The 20,367-nt window shown below is 32.1% G+C and overlaps 1 protein-coding gene across 1 annotated transcript in view; it reads right to left on the bottom strand.

The window, feature by feature from the left end:
* The window catches only part of LOC118187041 (cytochrome P450 4C1-like), a 38,266-nt gene extending 18,537 nt beyond the window's left edge, over positions 1 to 19,729 (bottom strand). Inside the window, exons 1-6 of the mRNA XM_085812423.1 lie at positions 19,649 to 19,729; positions 15,338 to 15,423; positions 9,826 to 10,016; positions 3,233 to 3,308; positions 2,069 to 2,195; positions 1,588 to 1,761 (exon numbers count right to left, since the gene is read on the bottom strand). Coding sequence (XP_085668549.1) covers positions 1,588 to 1,761; positions 2,069 to 2,195; positions 3,233 to 3,308; positions 9,826 to 10,016; positions 15,338 to 15,423; positions 19,649 to 19,729 — 735 coding nt within the window. The remainder of the gene's footprint in view (positions 1 to 1,587; positions 1,762 to 2,068; positions 2,196 to 3,232; positions 3,309 to 9,825; positions 10,017 to 15,337; positions 15,424 to 19,648) is intronic.
* Between the last annotated feature and the right edge of the window lie 638 nt (positions 19,730 to 20,367).

Genomic DNA, 20,367 nt, shown 5'->3' with positions numbered 1-20,367 from the left:
TCTGGGCAATTCCAAATTCGTCTGATTCTTCCAGTTGGGTACGCCCATATTCCAGACGGCCGATAATTCTACCACGTAAAAAATCATCCAAATGCGTCCTTTGTGTCATAACTATTCGGTTATTGCACTGACATGCTTATAAAGCTCCTGCGAACAATTTTACTTCTCTGCCTGTATTCCTTATATATCACTCTCTTACACTCTCGTCGTTGTGACGTACCATCGGTGTCATCTGGTTACTTCCTGAAATTTGCATATGATTCTTGAAGATGTGTGTAGTGATTTTACAGGTGATATATTTATTTTAGAGTTCGATTTCCGCGTGACTCCGAATTATCCTTAATTTATGGAAATGAGTGTAAAAGGGTGATGGATGATGACACTCCACACCCAGGATTTGGCGACTGGGGCTCCTAAAATCCCCAGTCGCCCTTTAAAAAGGAAGTATATAAGGGGTATTTCTCCCGCCTTCATAGCGTGTCTTCATGGTGTAGTGATTCTGCACGCTGGGTCGGTATTCCAGAGATCCGTGGTTCGATTCCCGGCGAAGACGATTGCTCATTTTTCCTCTTGCCTGCTTTCAAATTACCTAATTTCTCTACAACTTATTATAATAATTTTACAATTACCAAATATTTTTACACAATGTATCTGAAAATAAATAACGATAAGACAGTATAGACAAAGAAAAAACGAAAACGTTTGGACGCATTCTTTTTATAATCTAAACGTTCATTTTCCTTGCTTTGCACGTGACGTTGTCATTTCGTCTGTTACTTATACAAGATTTTCACATTGTTCTATGTCTTAAAATTAGAAATTAAAGTTGATGACCTAAAACTTCAGTAGTATATTACGGTACAAGTGAAAAAATTGACAGTTTCACTCACGCGTGTGTCGGATTTCCGCAATAATTATGGGGGTCTCTCAAAGTTTTTGTAAATATTATGGGATCCTGGGGGTGGAGAAAAATTATTAGTGATAAAAAGGGATCGCGACTGTAAAAGGTTTAAGAAACCCTGCACTAGACGATGACGACTAGACGAACAAAGTTCACGAAACGCGCACCCGCGCGTCAAAAGCAGAAGATCGCTAACATGTTTAATTGCCAAAATGACATAAATAACATGAATTTGAAACGTAAATAATGACATAAATAACATAAACACATAAATTCGAAAAGGGAAACAGTAAACATACAAGTATTACAACTGAACTTACCTTAAAAATATCTACAAAATAACTAATCAGCAAATCGTGGCCATTTTATTTTTTGTTTCAAATCAGACCTTCAGCGATTTGCCGAAGATGAATACGAGGAACTAGCAGATTTATCGGATAGAATGGTACAATGCCTCGAAAAAATATAGTTCTACGGAACTTTGTACATTATTGCGTAATAAACAGTACATTTTTTCGTTATCTGATTGATTAATTGATGGAGTGAAAGTTAAATAATAATGAATTAAATTTCATTGAAATGTAAAACTTTGAAGGTATGGGACGACCACCTTCTGGGCAGTATTTCTGAGAAGTTTATTTATTATTATTTTGTTTTAAAGAATATAACAAAAGAAAGTAACTAACTGCAAACAGGAAAGTGTTCACTTCTTCCTGAACATCCTCAATGGTAAAACTTGGATCCTTAACATGGTATTCCAGCAACAAGTCCAAGAATGATTTGCTGGTCCTCTTCGAATGTTGGTCATATTCATTACATTCTTCTTCCAGTTTGAATGATTCTAGCCTCTCATTAATAATCTAAATCATAAAATAAGCTCAGAATTTTGTTTCGGCAGTAAACTGATTTTATTCATATCAACGAAAAAGAAACGATATGAATAAAAATGCAAAAATAAATTAGATGACAGTTTTTAAATCTATTCTACATTCTTATGCTACAATGCTACATACTATGCTGCAATGCTACATTGTTTATTCTGAATAACTATTACGTCGATACCAAAGGCAAATGTCTAAAAATAATAAAGCAGTTTTTTCTATATAAAAATATTTTGTGCATTATGTTTTAAATGTTTAAGACGTAATAATAGATTAATTTTCGTACCTTCCTAGTGAAATCGTTTGCAATCTTTTCATTCTTTCGAAATCGCTGGCCTATGGACGTGAAGTAAAAGATAGTATCAGGCGACAGCCAGGGTCTTAACATTCTCTCAACGAGTAAATCCGTGGCCCTAAGTTGTAATAAAGTAATGATAATTCGCATTTAAACTACCATCGTTACAGTATACTCACAAAACCTAGGTGATTTTAAAATCATAGAAAAATTTGCATTTTCTTATTGCTTTATTTTGGTTTTATTCTGTGCATTATTTGAAATAATTAACTATAGGTAGCTTTTTAATTTCTACAATCTGAATACAAAAAGTATTTTCTTGTGTGAAAGTTAATGTTAGCAGATTTTCACTGATATTAAATTTTGAAACATAATTCATCTCTTCACAGGAAGAGATTCCGCACACATTACTAATCAATGAAATTGTCAAAAGTTGAACAATTACTTTCCAATGTATTCCTTTAATATAAGAATAAAAACCTAGGGGAGTGAGAATATGGAAAATTAAATTCTAAAATAGTACATTGGCATTCAGAATTTAAGAAAACAATATAAATTACCAATTGTTGAAAGCATAAAGAAATCTGAGTGGCTGAAATTCTTTGCTGAGGCGAATGTCTGTATGCAAGTATTGTATATTACTGTCAGTCATAGCATGTCTGAACGTTTGCTAACTAAGCAAATTTTGAAGGTGCTATAATTCTGAAGAATTTGAGAAGGTTCATTTAAAAGATGAGAGAAGTAATAATAATTTTTGTAGGATACGTTTTGACGATATTAGGTTCTCTATGCCTGAATGTAGATGAATGACAAATAGGGAACTTTGTCGGGATTTCGGGCGCATTGGAACAGAATAGTGAATAAAAGATGTCGCTGTGAAGTGTGTATGATTATCTGGTGTGGCCATGCATCTTGTTAGTGTAAGTTTGCTACCTTTACTTGAAATACAGCATTAATTAAAACTTTACTTTTCCTTTCTTGTTGATTTTACCATGGCGTGCTTAACTTTTGGAAGCCTGTATATAAAATGGAAGAAACAATTCAGTGCTTTGGATGTATTTTCCATAGTTATAATTAATTTATGCTTTTAATATATTACTTTAAGTAATTTAACAATAAATATTACCACGTCAGAAAGCGAAGCTCTGTACTCACTCATCTATAGCTTCCAGATATTCTATAGCTTCATGATTTCCCTGCTGACTACCGATATCTGTACCCAATATAGTATCTGAAAAAAGGACTAATCATAGTTTTAAACGAAATTTTGCACACAATCAGTAGCATTTTTAATCTTTACCAAGAAAAAATGAGCTCAGATTTTTTTATTTATTTCAGAAAATACAAACGAATTTCTAGCACCGCTAAAAACTACTGAACTTATTGTGCATAATATTCTGTGCTTAGCGTCTTCTGTATTACAGAAATCGCGTAGCCCAGTTTCAGTTAATTTTGATTTGATATAATTCGATTTTAAAATTTCAAAATATAATAAACTTTAGCTTAAGGAAGTAAAAATAAATTTTAAAAATCTAGTATACTAAAATTATTTTAATACGTATATTCACCTTGAACTAAAAGGAATGAGCTTTCGGACAAATTTTATTAACACTCTAAAAATATGAAATATTTTTTAACAACACAGTGAGGATAAGAAACTATTCCATACCAAAATAATGTTCACAAAATATATGTAAGTCTTTAATAAATTAGACTGGATTGAATGTAAAGTAATAAACAGAGAGCTTTATTTCACACAACGTTTAAGACTAACTAATACATATACATAATTATGGGTTCTAGCAAAAAAGCACACAGGAAAAAAGCCCACAGGAATAATGCTCACAAAATAATGCTCACAGGTATAAATGTTCACAAGAAAAACGCCCACACAGAAATATGCTCACACAGAGAAAAGCTCACATGGAAAATAGCTCACTTAGAAATATGCTCACACAGAAAAAGCTCACATAGATATATGCTCACATGGATGCTCGATCTGAACATCGTACACCTACTTAATTTTTAAAAAGAAAATTATTTAATCATTTGAAAAAATTATTGGATAAATGCTCACATTAACCTTTTCAGAGGCGGTATATAAAAGAATGAAAGCTATAGTAAAATGTTGCATGCACTATAATATTTTATACCACTGCCTCTGTACGACATTTTTATTCTTGTAACTGCCAATAGTTAATTTTTTTTTTTATTTTTGCATACTTTTGATGTGTATCTATAGAAATTGATGTTTGAATGTAGTTATTTAAGTTTGGAACCAAAAACGTTCTAGAAGACTACAGTTTCCAATGGAAGTGTGGAATCATTATGAAGCAGCCTCTGAAAATTCTCCTAAAACCATAAATCGTTACGAAAGCTTTCATAAGGTACTAAATTCATTATTTAATTGTAGCCATCCTAGTATGTGGTTTTTATTTGACGGACTGAAAAACGATTTAGCCTGTCAACGTTTATTATTAGCTATTGTAAATACAGGGTGTACTGAAGTTTAAAAAAATATGAAAACTTACATTTAGTAATCGCGAATCATGTAAGAAACTATGATGAAATCGATGATAAAATTAGATATTTACACATATTAGCTAATATTCAGTAATTTTATTTATTTACAACTTTTTGAAATATATATATATGATTTATATATAATAAGGTATTTTACGTAATTTAAATAAAATAATTATTTATATTTGCTATTCGTCTAAATGTTTATATTATAAAATGTATAACTTATATGTACTATTATTTTAATTTTTAACAATTAAAATTGTAATAATTTTTCACTATATTCTGTTTCATTCTTCTTCCTTCCTCCTCTCCTTTTCCTAATTCAAAATATTTCATTTGTTAATCTTATATAGCAACTGAATCTACACATAAATTATACATACGCATAAGTATATATACCATAGATGTTTTCGTAATTTAAATAATTTTTCTTTGAAAAATTGAAGTAGGTTTACGATGTTCAAATTGATGAATTATTGATTGATTAATGTAAGGATATTTTTCCATATTTTATTTATCAGTGGGCTTATTTCCATATGAGCATGTATCTATGTAAGATTTTTTCGTGGAGTATATTTCTAAGTGAGCATTTTTCCAAGTGAGCTTTTTTCTGTGTGGGCTTTTTTTCCTGTGAGCATTTATACCTGTGAGCATTTATACCTGTGAGCATTTATACCTGTGAGCATTTATACCTGTGAGCATTTATACCTGTGAGCATTTATACCTGTGAGCATTTATACCTGTGAGCATTTATACCTGTGAGCATTTATACCTGTGAGCATTTATACCTGTGAGCATTTATACCTGTGAGCATTTATACCTGTGAGCATTTATACCTGTGAGCATTTATACCTGTGAGCATTTATACCTGTGAGCATTTATACCTGTGAGCATTTATACCTGTGAGCATTTATACCTGTGAGCATTTATACCTGTGAGCATTTATACCTGTGAGCATTATCCCGTGAGCATTATTCCTGTGAGCTTTTTTCCTGTGGGCATTTTTCCGGTTACCATAATTATGACATCACGGTTTATTTTTACAAATAAACACTACTGTTACCTACTGGCGATCGGAGGATACACAGTGATAAACTTTATTTAACAGAATGAAACATAAATAAAAATGTAATATTGTTGTCATTCACACCAATTCAATAAGCAAAACATGTAGCCATAAAACATATAGCCATAAAGTTATCGTATTAATGATAACATATAATTAAATGCTCAGAAAATAAATAAGAAAAAAGACACAAAAAGAAATGCAAATATTAACTACATATCCAAACATCATGATCTATTATTTTTATTCATACCTGGGAATTCCAATGGAATCATTTTCCTTGCCCTGACGCAAGACGGTTTTCTTCATTAACCCACTCAGAATGTTTTCAATAATATAAAACATACAGTGAAATCATAATACAAAGAGTTGCTTATAATTAACTTAACAATTAGACTAAAACAATTAACAAATAGTTTCAAGCTAAATGGTTTATAAGATTCGTCTCTTGTTATTTCTTGCATAAACGTTATTTTTAATTTTACAAATGAATAAGGTTTTAGATTTATTTGATATTATATCTGCGTTTTTTGTATTGATGTAAGGTTTTTAGCATTTGGTATAAACATATTTAATTTAATTCTTAAAGCATTGTTTTAATAACTGTTTAATGTTTTTTACTGAAATATTCATTTTTTTTCTTGTTTTCCGTAATGGGACATTAGCTTGATTAAAACACGCTTCCACTAAAAAAAAAAAAAAAAAAAAAAAAAAAAAGTGTTGATTCCATAACAGCTTTTATTTTGGGATAGTTCTCTGGGTGAATTTTGAATTCCAAAACTTAGCGAATCTATATTTTTTCAATAAGACTTGATTTTGTATGGTGTAGCTTTTTATATCAATAAACAATTAGTAATTTTATGAATAAATTTTTATAGTCAATAGAATCTTTATTATGCCGATCAAATACCAGTGCACAACCGGCTTTCGATCTTCAGTTATCGCCTTGATCATCATTGGAAGGTTTCATCGATCCCGAGCGGAATACCGACCCCGTTGAAAACCCATGTTTTATAGAGTCAAGTTTCTTTTTGTGCGGTTTATTTTCATGTGATTTTACGTTACGCCATAAGATACGTATTTAAGTTTCTCCTGGGGTCCTAAAAAGCATATGCATGTATTTATATTGAGATCATTCGTTCTTGAGCTGCGACAGCTATCGTTGTAAGAGAATGGGAAAAACATATGTGAAATGGCATGTAATAGCGTTTCACATTTATTTTTGTATAAATTAAGGGCATATAATATGAGCGCAGTATGGAAGTGCAAATGATTTCTTTGGTTTTGAAACTTATTTTCCTGAAGTCACTCACATAGTGGAAACGCGATAGCAACTTAGTTTCAATAAATTTCTGTCAACGCATTTGAATTCTTCAAACTGAACGCTATTGAACTAACTAATGAAACATTTATGAATATAAATAAACAAAGGACTTGGCTGAACAACAACAAGTTAGATAAAGTAGACTGTATTTGAAAAGCCTGCACCAGCGTCAACATTCCCTTAAAATATCATTGGAATAGTTCATTCCTTATCAGAGCATATTACAGAAATTGCTCCCAATGTTGAACACAGCGTTAGAGTTCTCAGAACGATAATCAATGTAATTCGTTGCTATACAAATTTTATGAAGAGAAAAATTAAAGAAGGAAATGTTCAACTATCAATACTGAAGTTTTTATAAAATAAAGAATGAATTAGAATAAGAATATGCATTTTAAAATAATTTCTAATAAAATAATTTGAACTCATTAATTGCGTTTTATTTATTTAAGAACAGGTAGAAAGCGTTTTCAGAACTAGTTATAATTTTCTTCAGGAATTCAGTTCGTCTATTATTACAGTTTTAAGCAGTCCGAGATATTGGCAGTAACGATTACCCGGCCTAAGCGAGGTGCAACTCTATTTTATTCTCAATTTCTGACGCATTATTTTTGGAAACGTTTCTGTTAGAATGTTTTTGCTAGCAGTATCACACACTATGTATTCCTGTCCTAAAGTTCGTATTATTCCTAAATTATGTATATGTAAAACGCATAAAGTTTTACAAAATATCAAACAAACAAGAAATTTGTAATACCTCCAAAACAGCATTTTGAATATATCAACATTTTGAATAAAGTTATTGAAAACGTATATTTTGTGATAAAATATTTAAGAAATTACAGTATTCTAAAAGAGCTGGGTGGTGGTGGTGTATTTAATTATGGCAAAGCACACTAGGGCTATCTGCCTAAGAGGAGGGATGCCTTTCGTGAAGGACTTTCTAAGGGAAACTGGCTCGTATACACGTTACACATGGGGAAAACCACGAAAACGCCCATGCAGCCAGCCCGTTCGCGGGATTCGAACCTCGGACCGAACTACCAGTGTTCAGCGACTTTACCGCTCGGCCGCTGGTGGGCTCTAAAAGAGCTGGGATAGAGCATTTAACAGACATAAAATTGTAGTAATAGAGAGAAATTGTAATTGTAATAATAATTTCTAATTTTCATCTATACTGTTCCTAAGAGTACGCCTTTCGTCCTCGGGTCACTTGAAATAAATTTAATAATAATTGGCTCTGGCTGCCCAATTCCTGTACCGAAACATCTCGTTCTCAGAATGCTAGTGCGGATGACCGCCATTGTCTGTATAACGAAATCCTTCAAATGCATTATCCTTCAAATGTTAAGCAAGAAAAGAAGTTTTAGAGCATGACTGTCAAGATAAACAAAATATAAGCATGAAATGTAGAAGAGAGGTATAAATAATGCTTTTGTTATGCTTTGCTCTATAATATTTGCATCCTTCCGAAACGAAATTATGGTGTTGTTCTGAAGACTTCTATAAGACTTATGAAAAGGGATAAAACTTTACGTCTTGTATGCAATTTTCTGTCTATCTAGCTGAAAATATTCCATAGCTTTTCCGACAATAAATTTCTTTAGCATAATATAGAAAATGTTTTTCTTATCATAGAATAAATTAAAAAAGCAAAATATCAAACCGGAAAAAATGTATAAGTGGGCATACTATGTATACTGGTATTACCTCTTTCTCATACGCGGGATATCTGTCAGTCTTAAATTTGTAATGGGCTGTTTTCATTTCAGGCACTGCGATCAGTATCTGAAATACGAACTGAGCTCTTTTATGACCATCAAAAGGTCAAAGACATGTTGGAGTGTAATCTCTGCAGTGTCTCCATATCAATTTTATCAAGGTTAATTCCATCAAGAAATGTAAAGAGAATATTTTTGTTCATTACTAAAAAAATGCGGATATTTAGCACTGGTTTTATGCAATTATTGCAGAAAGGAATCACTTTGATTGCGAGAAAGTATGTGGATTTAAGCCCAAAGTGTAGTATATTTTGAATGTCTGTCATGAAACACATGACAGAAAAATATGTGTATATAAATAGGGAAACAATTGTCTTCTTTCAAGTTTTCAGGCCAATCATCCTTAAGAAACCTCGACCTTCGACAATAAGTAAGTATAGTGATTGGCGGAATTCAAATGCCTGTTAAGATATTAATTAATGATAATCTTTTCATTTCTTCTACAGCCTTAGATATTTCGTTTTTTATTTACCAATAACACACAATTTAGTCTAAAGCAGTGAATTCGCTAATAATATATGTTTGGTGAAGTACACTGTTTCCATTATCTGGAAGATGAAATTCCACAATACGTGCTTTAATTTTACTTTATGTAAATCGTGTATCTCTCATTGTTTACTTCATATTCATGATATTAGGGTATTTTATACAGCTTTATGAGACAATTTGTATGATTAAACATATCAAAAATTGGAAATTTTCGGGATACATTCCTATGTCAATTACTAGCTGCTGTTTCATCATCTTACTCTATTTCGGCTTATTTATCTTTTTGTATTGTAATACACAGAGCAGGAGAAAAAAAATAAAGACCAAACCTAAGCTTACGTTTAGTTTTTAATGTTTTGGTAGTTAATTGTTGTATCCTGTCAACGTGATTTAAAATCTGAATATTTTACTCTCATATCGGTATTTAAACAGCATTAATAATACATTTTATTTGAAAAGTGTGTGTTTTATCATTGCGCACGTGGTATGTCAAAGCGGGATATCACAACAGTATTTTACGAATTTTCCGAAATAAATATCGTTAATGTGTAAAAATACTCACGACATAAAATATCCAAGGCAACAGTAGTTATCACAGGCGTAATATCAATCCATGGCTCATTTATGACGCTTTTTAACTTGTTAACGAGAATTAATGAATGCTCATTAAATCGGGCGACGTGATTCTCCAAAATTCTAGAGTGAAATGCTGGCTGCAGCAATTTTCTTCGCCGTGTATGTTTGTCACCAGAACTGAAAAAATTAAGAACTAATGAATTTTCTTAAGTCGCATATTTTGTTCAATATAGTCTGTTATAAAATCTTTTTCTGCTATCTGGATATTTACTTTTACTAACCTATTTTGAATTACTATCGTAGATTATAAATGAAATTACCATTCAAAATGTTTCTCCAAGAGGAACAGCCCATTTATTTTTTTAGTTAATATAAGTGTATTTCAAGCCTAGAACGCATAAAACAAACGGATTTATGTTACATATAATTTACTTCACTACTTTCACTTTAAAAAAGATTCTCAATCCTTTGTCAATCGGAATTACAGCAAGATCTTAATCTGCATAATTTATGATTTGAGTATGTGTTCTAGCTTTTTTCAGAAATCTAACTCAATGGTCATGATGTCTTCTAAATGATCAAAATTTAGACTGTTAGCGCATGGCGTGTTCAACCTTCATACGAACCACTTTAAACAGCCGCTACTTGATAAAATATTTCTGAAACATTCTGCCAAGTAACACTCTACTTCATTGTCCTATAACTCCATTGAGAGAATTTATTTAGTTCCACTTGTATGTGGGACAACTCCACATCCTTTAATGATACTGTACTGAGTTGCATTGGACAGGAGTTTCTCTTATTTTGAGGAGATTTATCTTCCTGATCACCATACTCCCTCCTAGTTTCAAAGATTCGCCTTAATTTTACAACCCCACCTTTTCCTTTATTTTCCACACTGTTGAGAGCTACTTCCTTATAACTTTTCTATTTCTCTCTTGGAATTTTTTATGAATTGATTTTCCATCACTTATTTTCCCATATCTATCAGTAAGTCTACCACCGAAATCTATCGACTCTTCTACTTCCGAAATTCTCATCATATCTAGTTTCGAATCTAGCACCACTTTTATCTTATGTAATCGTCATGAAACCTATGGACACATCTGTTTTTGACCAATGTACCTCATTCATGCTTCAAAGGAAACTCATAAACGTTAGGCTGAAGTACTTTGATTTCGCATTTTAGTTAAGTCCTGAATCTCTGGTATTAATCTCCGATCGATCTATTGTGTTACCTCAATATCCGAATTTCTTCCGTACAAATTCCCTTATGAGCTCAATTCTGGTCAAACAATCGAAGTTAAATCCTCACCTAACATTTGATATTGTCCAAACAACTAAGATTCCAAGCGAATTCTTTCTTTGAATGTAAAACAAGTCTTTACTCAATGTGCCTTAAATATATTGAACATATATGTTTCCCCGCGAGGTTCGCCTAACAAACGTTTCTCGATTTATTTATTCCAAATCAACACCAACTCTTTCGATACGAATGACACTTTCTGTTATTCACCATTCGGTGTATAAAAATGACTACCCTTTCACGAACATCAGCACAGAATATCTTCCTTCGAAACTAACATCAGGTTTCAGAAATGCTTGTATAGCAACTAACAGATATCCGAAGTCTTCAAGGAAACATGTCTTATAATATCAGTTTGAAACCTATTCAGTCTGGGCTAAGATTACTGTTGTTTCCTTATATAATGTGATAGGTACGCACTATTAACATTGATCCAATAAAGTAATTATAATTGAGTGCCTGACGACTTTTCTTCTCATATGAACTCTTAGCTGAAATGATTATAAAGAAGTTAAAAAAAAACTCTTTAGTAATACTTCAACCTTACAATTATACTAGCTCACTGGTAAATGTTCACATATTCAGGTAGAGTAAAAAAATAATTAGCCTAACCTAAAGGTTAGTTCTACTTTCATAAGCGCTCTAAGAGAATCGTGCTGATGGAAACTTGCGTTGGGAAGCTAAATTGCAGCAGCAGAAAATCTAAAGCAATATGATAGCCACCTTACGATGCTATCAAAATCGTAAATACCCCAAATACACTATAAAAATCACAGCAACTGCAAATATATTTATGCTTTAAACTAATTTATATTCAGATGGACTTTAACGAAAGTACAAGTTATGTAAGAGCCAAAATAGTAAGGTAAATTTATTGGTTATTATGAAACCTTACACATACAATTTACACGCATCAGCGCAAAAACACGTTTACTCAGTTTCAGCAGGGTCATCTCATCTTCACCTCGCGAACCCGAATAATCTTTGATTTCCTTTTCTTAACGTGGTAACACCCCAGTGTATAAGAACAAAAATAATCAAAATTCTCAGACAAAAATGCACCGGTGATAACGACAACCAGCTTATCAAGCTCATCGGCTACCAGCTCATCAAGATCCTGCGTAAAAACCTCCCCTATCTACTCCCCAACTGATTGAAAAGAATTTAGAAAGAAACCTCTTCCAAACCAATTTGAAAATAGTCCAAATAGTTCCCTTAATAAAAAAGGCCAGAATGCATCGAACACAGACTCTTACTGCCCAAAACATCTGTGAAATACTTCAAGATTACTTTTAAAACAGATGAAGCGTAATTATAATTAACGACCGTACAATTGAAAAAGCGCAAATAAGAGGTTGTCCGCAGGGCTCATGCCTAAGTGAAATTTTTTGGAACTCTGCACAGAATCATGAATGACAAATGGCCTCAACACACTAAATGCGTCGCTTTAGCAGATGATTCGTCTTACATCGTGGGTGTTATCTCCAGGGTCGATTGACGAAGAAATGTAAACAACACACTAGAATGTTTCAAATGTATATGCAAAAAGTAATAATTTTTTAATAAAGCTCTCATGTCATAATTTTCTCAAACCCTCAGCAAAGGATAACAAGCCTTCCAAGTTTCAAATTCGATAGAAATAAAATGAAAGTAGTTAACTCCTTAAAATACCTGGGCATCATCTTTGATAAAAAAAGGCTTAACTTTGTCAGATATATTTTAATTTTATAACAATTATTTTAATTTACCGTTATTTTCGGTAGAAAAGACGCGGCTTATACATGTTTAAAAGTTGAAAATTTAGGTCTGCGGCGTACCTGCCGGAGCGGCATATCTGAGGGGAATTTTATTTTTCCCCCTTAACGATCTAAATTAGCGAAGTTTTAAACCTTCGCTAATTTAGATCGTTAAGTTATGCACAAGCCAAACTGTAAGAAATCGCTGTAATATTCTAACCTCAGATTGCCCTAAGGTAGTGCAGTGTGTTCAAACTAGTAAGATAGTTATAGGTAACTAAGATAGTTCGCGCTCTGTATAAAGACAACGCAATGCATGTACTTTCTGCTAAACTCCATGGTTTTCCCCGCGATTTCTACGACTTTTCGTTTTAATGGAAACGACTGTGCTTTCTTATCTCAAGAAACTCATAGCCAAAGGATCTAAAACCGAATGGCAGACCATGGTGGGACAGTGCGGAATAATGGACAATCACATCTTTAAAAATATGATTTTGGCAACAATTTTCCTGTTTTATTGTTGTTGATAGATTTTTGATGAAATCGCATCATTTTGAATAGTTTCATTCTTTTAGAAATATGGGTTTGGCAACAATTTTTCATGGTATTTCTTATGTCACTGTTTTTAAGAGTATTTCATATTTCATTGTCATTTATATGTTTTTGATAAAGTTGTTCTTCAGAACAAAATTCTGCGCGGAATTTTATGTTTTTTGAGTTGCTTTTATGTTATTTTTTTCTTATTTCACCGTTTGTAAGATATTGAAATGTTTTGCATTATTTTTTTTCTTCAACGGATAAGTTGGTTAATTTTTTTATTAGGATAATTAATATTTGTCTTAAGGATTATAGCTTATTTCCTTGTAATTTTTCTCTTGAAAATATAATATAAAATATCCTTAATTATACTTTGCTTTTCAGAATTTTTTGTTATTTTTCTTTTGTATTCTTTTATGTTATTTATTGCTCATTTCACTGTTTTTAAGATAGTGAAAAGTTTTGAATGATTTTTTTAGGAAACAAAGTTCTTAACCTACTTTATACCATTTGAGTTCTTAAGATTTTGCAAAGAGAAATTGGTTAATTTATTTTTTAGGATAATTAATATTTGTATTAAGGGATATTGCTTATTTCATTGTAATTTGGTATACGTAATAACATTTTTTTATAAAGTTGTTTTGTAGAGAAAAATTCTACGCAGTTTTTAAATTTAACGTTTGGTGTTTCCTTCAGCCATTTTTCCATTTAAAAGCCAGACGAAGGCTGGCAGAGCTGCTAGTATATATATATATATACGTATATAACACGTATTTGAAACTTGAATTTAGAAATTCTGAATAAATCTAAGCATTAAATTTACTCACGCGCACACACATACCGACATCACACATATGTATGTACATAACTTTTACATTCAAATTTCAATTTTAATTATTATGTATACATATAATATATACATGTCTGTGGCATGACAATTTGCATATATGTATACAGTATTCTCGTGTACTCAATACGTTCGCAGAATGTTTAGAAAAAGTACATGTCAAGTAAACAAAACTACAACACTGAATTTGGTGTTAGCGAACTGTTTGTATAAAAATAGAAAGTAATAATATTAGACACAATGTAAACCTATTCTAGTGCAAACCTGTTAAATAATTTTTTGTCCTTTCTGCACAATGAAGCAGTTTGAGAGAAGGGCAGTCTGAGCAAAGAACCATGGGATTCTTTCTCTTTGTTATTGTCTTTCAAGGATCAACAGTTTCAGATAATTCAGACTATACTAAAAGATGCGACAAGCTGTCTATGGCAGCTATCAAAGAAGAATTCTAACATTGATTTCAAGAGCTTTAGGACGCTTAAAATGTATTTGTTAGGACGTATTCCAAATTTAACTAAATATTTTTTTTCTTTTTTGTACAATGTAAGATTATTATTTAACTAACTAGTAATTTAAAGTTTCAGCCTTTACATTTCATCTTTCCATTTCATCCACGGAATGTAAATAACTTATCTAGCATTTAAACTGAAGATATTGTATTGTAGGACAGAACTACAGTACAAAAGAGTGCACGCTACGTTTATATTTTGCCAGTTTTGCATTCTCAGTTCTGTATTATTAAAAAGCTTATTCAAACCTTTCTCTGACTTTATTCACTTCTCGTCTATTGGGGGTTTTGGACGGGTTAACTTTCACCAGATCAAGTCAAACCTTATAACATTTCCACAAAAATTTTCTGCATGCATTTTCTGTAATCATCTTGAATATAGGATATATCATCGAAGCGATATCACTTCTGTCAGAAGTTCCAATGTAAAAAAATTTCTTCTAAGCTCTTAAATAATAATAAATGCACGCATAGAAGTCTTAATTATTAAACTACTTTACGTGTTAAAGCCATTTTCGTAAAACATAAAGGATCCGTTATGTTAAAATAAACATGGAATAAACATACCTCGTAACTAAACCAGATCCGACATGAGGATGAAAATGGAGATAATGCTTGGATTTATCATCCGCTACTTTGCTGGTTATTACTTTCTATATGAAATAAATAAGAAATATTATAAAATTATGACATGGATTCGAATTTACGAAGAGTAATTTCAGTTTTACAAAGGAAATGTTTTAATACTCGCTAATACACTCTGTTGCGAAACAATGCGGTATGCACCCACAAAATGCCAGGTAATTTTGCGAAATGTAACACATATGCATCACTTAGAAAGCTACGCAAAGGACGAGATTTCTTTTATTTAAAATACATTTATTTTTATGAAATATTGTCTACAAAAGTTGCATTTTAATAACTAGAAAGTCCTTTTCTGCTAGGCATGCAAGCATACATTCAAAGTGGCATTCGTGTTAAATTTTTATATCCTTCTACAAAATATTTTGCCAGAAGTGCAGCAACTGGTCATCTAAAGCAGAGGTATTCTCAAAAATCTGCAGCTGCCTTCGATGAATATTTAAAAAATGATCTAATTATGATAAGTCTAGGGATTGGAATGGTCATGGTACGATGTTTAATGCTTGGAAACATTGTGAGAAGGTAATTCAGTAGAGGGAAGAACATTGTCATAGAAGATTGGTAGTACAGACATTGCCATCAGCTACGGAATATCATCTATGAACATATAAGCCGGCATATTGCCTTATTGAACAACTAGAAGAGATCTGGTTTCCAAAGAGCCAGTTCTGAACGCTAGCATACATGGTGTGATCTCATGGGTTCAACCGACACAAAGATCAAAATACTGGCTGTTCCTCCTTCATACTCATATATAGCTGTCATCAGCGTCGTCTCAACCTTTCTATTGGTTATGAGTCATTCTCGGGTCCACTTTTGTCAATACCGGTAAGTTATGATGCTCTTTTGAACAAGATGGCGACTGATTCATTTGAAGATCCCTTATATTCTGATAACCTTTTTATCCTGCATCTTTCTAGATCTGACAATTGTTTGTGACGCCGTTAAGGAGCTATCAAAGACGTTTTGAATACATTTTTAGTATTAACCCTTTGACTGCTAACGGGACATGTATGTCCCACTAAATGTTTAAAAATTGCTGAAAAAAAGTACTTAGAATCTCCTAAATGGTGGGGATCATCTTCCAATAGTTGAGAAATCAAGACGCCGCTGTGCTCGTTGTACACAAATGAACATAGAGAAAAGAACCAATATGAGTTGCCCAATATGTAATTTTGGGTTATGCAAAGAATGCTTCAACCTGTACCACATGATGTAAAATATATTTTATATAATAAAGTTGCTTAGCCTTTGGCTTGCAAACCGTTTGTCAAAAAATTCCGAATGCTAAATTTACCTTATTTACTACACATTTTGTTCACTTGGATTGAAAATGATGTAATTCTTTTTAAATTCGTATTCAAAGGGTTAAAGCAGAAAATTCATTTAATTGCTTGCGACTGACAACAGAGAACATCACTCTTTTTAAATGTTACATGACGTTTCATATACATGTGCGATGAATAAGCCCTGCTGAAATTCCAACTATATGCACAATTTTTCCACCAGCTTTCCTGGGTGTACCTCATTTTTTATGAGCCATTGTAATTTTTTCTACACAAAAACAACTAAAACAATGGGGTGGATGATGATTCTCCACGACCAGGATTTGGCGACTTTTTCTCCTATTCCTCAGTCGCTCTTTAAAAGGGAGAGTATGTAAGGTATTTCTTCCCCCTTCATAGCATTCCTTTGTGGTGTAATGGTCAGCACACTCGGCGCGTATTCAAGATGTCCATGGTTCGAATCCCGGTGAGGGCACTGCTCACTTTACATGACTGCTGCTTCGAAATAACCTAATGTTTCTACAACATACACAATGCAATTCATAATTTTAATTTCAATTAACAGGATTTTTTAATTTTGCAAGCGCAGTCATTTAATCCTATACCAAACAAATGGAAAATTGTCCGGACGTGATCCGTACGTCTGGAATTTTATTCTGCATTTGTTCAGAGCTTCAAAACGTCTTGAACCCACAACTTAAAAAACGAGATTACTAGGATTACCGTTTTGTGAGTAATACTGCCACGTGCAAAGCTGAGTGACAAATCAAGATGAGTTGAACTGAAAAATCCGTTAATTACTACCATTTAATCAGTATTACAAAGCTTAGAAAAAGGGTAGTATGATCTTTATTTATTTTTTTTATTTATTTTTTTTTTTTTTTTAAGATTTTACTCGTGTAAACGTCGTAAATTATGTAGGAACTCTACGACGTGCTGAATAAAACTATGGACAGTTTATTCGTTATTTGATGTATGATTAGGTATTTTGTATCCATTAATTTTTAAAATATAGTTATTTGACAGAGAACAAAAAATAGTTGAATCAGGTCTTTTTAACACACATATGCATGTATTGATATAGTATATGCAAATAAAAATTAACATTGTAAATATAGGACAATTTAATAGTTCTTAAATGCGTAGAGCTCAAGTATTCAAAAGAGAGTAATTAGAATGATAGAATTGGGAAGACAAACGATAAATAAAAACGATTAAAGTGGCAAAACTTTCAAGGAAAATTGTCTAAGAAAAGCAAATACCATGTTTTCTTTATAACTAAATTGTCACAGGCAAATAAGTAAGTAATACCTAATAAATAAATTAATCATTGCTGCAGAAAGAGTTATAAAATTGGACTGCTGTTACACATTTTCGAAAGCAAAAGAGCTAAACTGGTTATTCCCTATGTAGCATCTTGTTTCCGAGAGTTAAAATACGCACCATGAACGATCATGGGTATAGGGTGTGTAGTCTCAGGCTAAGTTACCTATATTTGAATTTAACGTTATCTTATACTAAATACAATCAGGTAGCGGAAACTCATCGGTCGCACAAACTGTGCCTTCTATTGCATTAATAGTTAAATATAAAGGTTATTTTAAGCTTGTAAGGATTATGTTAATTTACTTAATATTTAAATTTTGAGTTAAAGTTCCTTTTCTGTCTTCCTGAATTTCAACTTACAACTTCCGGCCAGAACGTACTTTTAGAATCGCGTTTGAATGCAAATGAGGAGAAGAAGTTAATCGTGAAGTTCTACTGTCTTCGTTAGAGAGGACCAGTGATTCTGGCTAGCACGCGTCCGCCTTTAAAGGCTACTCTCTCTTAAGACTCTCGGCCGTACTTTAGGTCTTTGATAACTTCCCCGTTATTCAGCATTAAGGAGCCAACTCGGTTAGAATCTTGATAGCTTTGGCTATATCCTTTTAGTTAAGATTAGTTAAGTTTTAGTTTCCTAAGTTCAAGCCCGAGTGGCGACTTTATTGTAAAACTCCAAGACGGAGTTCTTTTAAACTTTATTGGAATAATAAAAGATAATTTCACCCTTCTTACGTGTTGTCTCTATCTCACGAACTCAAGCGATTATCCGCTGATCAGTTTTTAAGATTCTTTAACTTCAACTGTAACTTAAAAGTACACAGCACAGAAATTTACAAGCTTCTTATGTCTTTGTCATTTTTTTTCATATTAAAACAAAATCTCGCTTTCAGCATAGTAGGGTCTGCAGGGGATTATCACAAACTTCTACTTCAAACAAACGTCTACAATATATCTTCATATAAGTTCTATAAAGTAATTAGAAGTAAAAGGGAATCTACAAACATTTTGAGGGAATAAAATTAGGACAGAAGTATTTAATCAGTAAAATCTTAAGCATTAGATTAATTATTTTATTATAACAACGTTTATGAGTGCTATTTGTCTAAGGGGACAGATGCCTTCGTGGAGGGATTTCTAACGGGAATTAGATCGTATTCATGTTATACATAAGAGCGCTGATAAAAAACAACAATGCAGCCAAATCTTTTACCTAAGCTCGAAACCAAACAGAACTACTCAGACACAGTAGCCTTCCCCACTCAGCTTCTGCTAGGATGTATCTAATATCTAAACAATATGTTCTCAACGTAACAGGAGAAAAATTTAAATATATGAAACTTTTAATCTTTTAATCGTCATCTATTCAGATGTTAAAGAAAAATTGTAATTAATTCATATAAACTTAACAAACAATTAACTTATGAATTAAAAACTTATCGTTTTTAATTCATAAATAGCGTTGTTATGTTTTAACGCTATTTATGAATTAAAAACGATATAAATATGCGGTATTTATGTAGAATTAGCTAAATTTACAATTGAAGAAAAAGGAAGTAAAAAATTCAATGTACAATTACACTCCTTATTTTCATCACTAAAATGCATGAATCTTTAAAATATTTCTTACTTTGACATATTCGGCTTTGTAAATTCCCACATGCGGTTCGAATCCAATCCACATAAAGAATGCTCCTTCACGCTGAAACATGGCTGCGAAAGCACCCGATATCTTGAATATATCTTAAAAGAAAATGTCACATTTTTAATTTTTTTAAAAGTCACCAGTTTTGAGACTTTTCCATCAGCGACTAGTGCAATTTCATAAAATGAAAACGTTCTGTTCGAAAATATTCTTATTCGCATTTAGATGATCTGTTTGCCCAAATAATAAATAAATTAACATAAAACTTGAGTAAATTGTTATCACTGTTTAGATGGAATTTAAGTTTTGTTAATGAATTTAGGTTTTGTTAATTTCTGGTTAAGAATATATCTCATTCAAAATGTGATATTTGACATTAATGCTGATGAAACTAAATTTGTTAATTTAAAATAGGCTCTTCAAGACCCTTATCAGTCGCCTTTGCAATCGTAAATTGTCTCGTTATCACAACACCGCAATTTTTTTCTCAACATTATTTGCAGCTGCAGTTTAAGTCATCTTTCATTCGACTGCTTTTTGTGAATCGAAACATACGTAAATATGTAGGAAAATGCTAAGCCATCCCCCAAAAAATCTTTTTAAGCAGCTGTTGTTGCTATTGTTACAAGTTAAATCGTACAGCAGAAAATATTTTTGAAGTGCCTATTTTAAAGTTATAGACCATACTTTCCGACCACGAGTGT

Source organism: Stegodyphus dumicola, chromosome 3 (assembly GCF_044657685.1).
Source record: "Stegodyphus dumicola isolate Sdum_Otavi_A_Nest chromosome 3, ASM4465768v1".
Taxonomy (NCBI): Eukaryota; Metazoa; Arthropoda; class Arachnida; order Araneae; family Eresidae; genus Stegodyphus; species Stegodyphus dumicola.
The sequence above is the reverse complement of the archived record's forward strand: the minus strand, read 5'-3'. Positions and strand labels throughout refer to the sequence as shown.